Source organism: Myotis lucifugus, unplaced genomic scaffold (assembly GCF_000147115.1).
Source record: "Myotis lucifugus unplaced genomic scaffold, Myoluc2.0 scaffold_5, whole genome shotgun sequence".
Taxonomy (NCBI): Eukaryota; Metazoa; Chordata; class Mammalia; order Chiroptera; family Vespertilionidae; genus Myotis; species Myotis lucifugus.
This window is the reverse complement of record NW_005871053.1, coordinates 20,721,566-20,727,565: the sequence shown is the minus strand read 5'-3', so window position 1 is coordinate 20,727,565 and position 6,000 is coordinate 20,721,566. Positions and strand designations below refer to the sequence as shown.

At 41.2% G+C, this 6,000-nt stretch overlaps 1 protein-coding gene across 1 annotated transcript in view; it reads right to left on the bottom strand.

Moving 5' to 3' along the window:
• CCDC148 (coiled-coil domain containing 148) overlaps positions 1–6,000 on the bottom strand; it is a 211,262-nt gene that overhangs the window by 114,071 nt on the left and 91,191 nt on the right. Inside the window, exon 9 of the mRNA XM_023743804.1 lies at positions 3,979–4,185. Within this exon, the coding sequence (XP_023599572.1) occupies positions 3,979–4,185 (207 nt within the window). The remainder of the gene's footprint in view (positions 1–3,978; positions 4,186–6,000) is intronic.

Genomic DNA, 6,000 nt, shown 5'->3' with positions numbered 1-6,000 from the left:
TAGGAGGTGGATAGTCTCTTGGGAATTTGGTGGGGACAGTGTATGGTGATAGGTAAGGGTCTTGTAAGGACTGGTGACCCTTTGAAACAGTCATAAGAGGAATGGGGAGAATTGGCAAACTAAAGACAGTCTGACGGCCTCTCCTGTGGCACTGAGAGTCCATGGGAAGCTGACTTTTCCTATGGGCACCTGGCCACCCAGCATGGCTGCAGAGGACATACATCATCTATGTGAGGGATCTGGGAATGCGCTTCCCCAGCTGCCAAGGAAGCAAGCCCGCACCTCGCTAGTGATCTGGGCTGGACACTGGGGAGGGGCTGGTAGTCTGGGAAAGATAGGAGATCAAAGAGCAGGTTTTGTGGGAGAAGAATGGGAGTTCTACTCCCCCACTTCCGTCTTACGCCTCTGGCAAGAAGCCTAAAAGCCTCTCTTTGCTACAGCAACTGTAACTGGTAGAACAGCAAAATAGAAAGAGAGAAAAAGAGAAAGAAAATTCATTATTTCAAAATTCTTCTAGCACTATTCTTAAAAGACACAAACCATCTAAATCAACCCCTAGAAGCCCCTTTAAATTCCAAGACTGAGAACAAAATTATGGTTAAATGTTTAATTAATGTTTATTATAGCTAGCATGTTAGTTTTAGAAAGGTCAAATTTATGATACAATGAAGTGATATTTTTCACATTCTCTGGGTCTATTTTATAGCACAGTGGAGCCCACAGCATAATAAATATCTTCTATTATTCTGTAAGATGATTGTATACAAAGCTTTGTAGGGCTGAGATAATATTGAATTTCAAGTCAAATGAGCTGGCGTGAACCTCAGGCAAGTCACTTTATCTCTCAGGACTCAGCTTTCAGACTTGGAAAATGCAGGAGAGGGATAAATCTCCAAGTTTCCTTCCAGGTTAAAAAAAAATCATGAGTATAACTTGATATTTTAAATTACTATTAGAATCGATAGAGTTACCCTTTTTTATGATGTATTTTTGGTCCTAGCTATACATTCTTGTACCTCAGTCCCTGATCAGGAGCACAAACACCAATGATAACACCATCTCTATGGGAAATAAAATCCATTTTAGCACAGTTTAATTTATGCATCAATTTCTCCATTCTCTGCCCGCATGTAATCCTGCGAGGCTTCATCTCCAAAAATTCAGAAATATTTGTTCACCATCTTGTGACCATGGTCACAAGACACTCCCTATTTTGTCTCTAGGATCCAAGCAGCTGATTTCAGTGGGTGGGCGCTCTGCAGAAACCCCTGCACCTCTTAACTTAGATTTGTCATGACAGTAAAAAGAGAAAATACCTATTAAGCATCTATTGGAAGGCCTGAGATGTAGGGGACCCATTGTAGAAAATGCCTGATACACTGAGCAGCACAATGTGTGGGAAATAATAAAAACACAGCATTATGTTTGTCCCCCATTCAGATGTTTCTGTCACTACATGAAAAGTAGTGACAGAGCCCATGGCTCCCTCTTGGGTTACAGAGGATCCCAAAGTCACTTGAAGTCACAAAATACAGTCTTGATTCAAAATTAAATTGTCTCGTTCCAAGATTAATTAACTCTTCCCTCTTTATTCAGAAGATGACATCTTTCATTTCCTGGATGCTTAGACCCACCGTCCACAGGTGGGAGGGGAAAGGAGAAGAGAGGTCAAGGAAAGGACCGCTGATCATACTGGTGACTGACACTGTCCCAAGCAAACCTGGCAGGTGGGTAATGCTGACTCTTGCTCTCCTGCTAGTTCTGTTGCCATGATTGTGAGCTGAACTGTTCTCAGAAAAATTCCCCTGGTGTGGGCCATACACATCTTCCTCTGACTAGCTCCTTCACTTCCACCTATCAGATTCCCATTTACTGTAGTTCCCCTGCACTGTTTTGGGGGGCCTCCTTCGCTGTGGCAGGAGCCCTGCTGGTCGGGAAAATCTCCGTCAGAATGCCTTTGAAAATGACCCATGCCACTAGCCAATGATTTCTTAAATAGGGTACATAAAAGACTGATAGATAACATTTCATGAGGTCATTCCAGCTTCCACTTAGGATGTAGAAAAATGTGGCTCCCACATTAACCACAATAAGAAGCGAAATAACCTATAACATCAGAACTTTTCTTGAACCCACCAGAGAGTAGAGGCCACAGGGCAACAAAGAAGCATGAGATTTAAAGAAAACCAGATGGCTCCGAGAAGAGAGGCAATGCGAGAACTAGCTTACCTGAGGCAGAGCACCCGAGAAAGACAAGCACCAGAGAAGTGGGGAAGAAGACTGCAGCTAGCGCTCTGTAATGACTCTGTGGTAGGCAGTTAGACAGACGTGAGTAGAGCAAGGCTGTCGGGCCAGGTACAGAAGGTCACCAGGGTAGAAAGCCCCGGGTGCCTGTAATGAACGAAACAGGGAAAATGAGGACCTCGCCCCCAGGGCAACCTTTTCTCCTCTAGCACATCGGTGGTCATGAGGTTCAGACCCCTGAATTTTCTTATTGCTGGACATGCTCTTAGAGGGGGAACAAATAAGGAGGCTGAAGAATAGCCCTTAAGCATTAAGCCCCCAGGACAATGGGGATCTGACCCACATCAAATACATCTAGGCTTAGGTTGTGGTTCAGCTCCAGGCCCAGAAAAGCAGCAAAACCAGACAAGCGAGGTCAGAGCTGACCTCAGGACCAGCTACATTAACTAATGACCCCTCCCCGGGCACCAACCAATCAGTGAAGCCCACGACCCTGAAAGGACACCAGTGGAAAGCTGATGAATATTCTATTGGATCCTCCCCATTTATGATAAAAACTCTCAGCAAACTGGGAATTGAGGGAACATACCTCAACATAATAAAGGCCATATATAACAAACCCACAACCAACATCATACTCAATGGGGAAAATCTAAAAGTGTTTCCCTTAAGATCTGGAATCAGACAGGGATTGTCCACTTTCACCACTCTTATTCAACGTAGTACTGGAAGTCCTAGCCACAGCAATCAGACAAGAAGAAGCAATGAAAGGCATCCAAGTTGGAAACAAGTAAAACTGTCATTATTTGCAGATGATATGATACTGTACATACAGAACCCTAAAGATTCCACCAAAAACATCTAGAACTGATAAATGAACTCAGTAAAGTAGCAACATACAAAATAAATGTTCAGGAGTTGTTTGCATTTTTATACACCAATAATGAACTATCATCAAGGGAAACAAAAAGAACAATCCCATTCACTATTGCTTCAAAAATAATAAAATCCCTAGGAATAAATTTAACCGAGGATGTAAAAGGCCTGTACTCAGAAAATCATAAGATACTGTAAAAAGAAACTAAAAAAAAAAAGACAAATAAAGGAAGCATATACTGTGCCGGTGGATAGGAAAAATTAAAATCAGAGGAGCCACTGAGGCAGCTCCTCTGTATTCCCCTGTGAGCATCAGACACCAGTTCACAAGCCTCCAACTACAGGGGTGACCCACTAAACTCCCCAGCCGTCCTGGAGGCGCCTCACTGGGTCTGAGGAGGAAGGAAACCCCATCTCCTCAGCCTCTCACTTTATTGAGGACTCACAGCCCATCAAGCTCTCCTAACATATCTCCTCACAGATTCTCTTTCCTCTCCATAACTTGACCCTTTTTTAAGTGTGAATGAGAGGTTCACGCATCTTTGAGCCAGCATCAGGCGGTAACTTTACAACTACACTCTGCGTGCTCGCCCCGCACCTCACTCTGGCGTGCAGCATGAATGGTGTGGAGTTGGCTATCATCTCCCAATCAGGACTTCGATATTAAGCTCCGGTTACAGGAACTTCAGCTTGAACCACATGAAATTCTTGATTGTTGATGGTTTGAACTAACAGTTTGATTCAAAATAGGCTTTTTAAGGAGAGTGAACTTCAGTTAGAATTTGAACAAGAGGGGAACGTGGATTCTTAAATGAATACCCATGAAAACACTGAAATACCTTGTGCAAAGCATCTCACCTTGGCTTTCAGGTCAGCACACAAATCCTGTTGCTTTCTCCTGTCCTTAGCCAACGTGCTCTCCATTTCATGAGCCGCACAGGCCTCGGCAAGTGTCAGCACAGCCTTCTGTATAAAATCCCTCCTATTCTTATTCCAATTTGATATCAGGACCCTTCGCTGCTCCCTTGCAAAGTGATATTGGTCACAACATTTCTCATGTTCGACCTGAAAAGAAAACGGATGGATATTAGCACACTCTTTACACTTATAACGAACGTGAGTCTATGCCTTATGTCATTGTTACGAAAATGAATAAAATGAATTATAACAACTGATATTTACTGGGGACAAGCATCTCTGGTTCCAGTCCCAGAGTTCTGAGCCTGTGGCTAACTGGTAACTAGGGACTATAAATCCATAGTTTCCTCATACAGGATGGAGTCAGACACAGGCGGCCCTATAATAACTTCCACTTCTACGTGGCAATGAATCTATGAGCAGAAAGCATTATTTCCCCTATATATAATTTCAAAAACACTCCATCTTTAAATTAGTTTGGTATTTTAACAATTCATTTAAGTGCTTCAGTTTGACATGTGCTAATAAACATTAAAAAATTGTTACAAATAATCCTGAAAACTCAATTTGCCCTTAATAATTTGCCCGGATGTTAAGATGTCTAAACTTGAAGTAATTATAGAAATGACATTAGCCCTTTCCATCCCACACTCCGGAGGGACTTGGCATTCTCACATCAGCAGCAGAAGTTCCTGTTGCCCATGAATCCCAACCAGAGGAGATCTCAGCCTTGAGGGGAGGAACAGGAATAGAGATAGCCCAAGTGGTTGAAAAAAATCTCTGTAGGTGATTCTGAAATGCTCATTATATAAATGTGTCTCCTGAAGTTGAGAGTCACTGACCTAAATAATTCTTTATTTTGCCAGTATAGACCATGTTTCTGAATTTGATACATTATTGAACCTCTAAATGGTGTGAAAAAAGAAGGTCGCAAGCAGGGAAAGGTTGGTCCCACCTAAAAGAATAATTCAGGTTAGTTTAATTAGGCACATGATGAAACAGGCTATGGTTTCACGTACACCAAACATCCGCTGCTCAAATCTGTTCTGTAAACTTTTTAGCTTTGTTCCCCAAAGCCAAGAATACACTTAAAACCTGTCAAACATTAAGAAAGGAAGCATGCACCATGCAGAAATGCATACTAATCAGCCCAATGTAAGAAGTAAATGTAAAAATCTTTATTATGTAAATAGTAGGCAAATATAAAAAGTCTACAAAGATAAAAATGACAGCTGGTCACAGAAGCAACTAGATTTGACAGGGGATAAAAAGAAAGATCTAATTTAATAAATTAAGACTTTCTAAAAATTCTAGAGTGAATTATTTATTATATAACATGTTTTTTAATGTGGTATGTTGTGTGTCTTTTTTCAGAGAGAGGGCGAGAGAGAGGGAGAGATAGAGAGAGAGAAATATCAACCATTTGCCTCTCATACACAGTCAAACTGGATTGAACCCACAACCTAGGTATGTGCCATGACTGGGAATCAAACCCATGAATTTTTGGTGTACAAGACAATGCTCCAACCAACTGAGCCACACTGGCCAGGGCTAATGTTTTTTTTTAATAACAGGTATCTGCTATTTATAGCTCAAAATTAAAACAAATCATTATGGGAGGGTGGGGAGAGGATAGATGATCATACTAGCTGTGTGGCCTTTGCTTCAATTTCTTCATCTGTAAAATAAGTATAACAATGGTACTTCTCTTATCAACTGTTACGTGTGTTACAGGAGTTTACTATACACATGCCCGACATAAGTAAACTCTATATACATGTTAATATTGTTCTTACTTGCTGAATTTAAAAGTTACAAAAATGCAGATTATGTGATAATATTTTATAGGCTGGCCCATTTAAAAGTTAAGAGTCTATGCAAACTTGTTTACATATATACTAGTATTTTAAGGTGAGTTTTATGAAATTCATTGGTGACAAGCTAACTTTTGTGTTTTTGTCT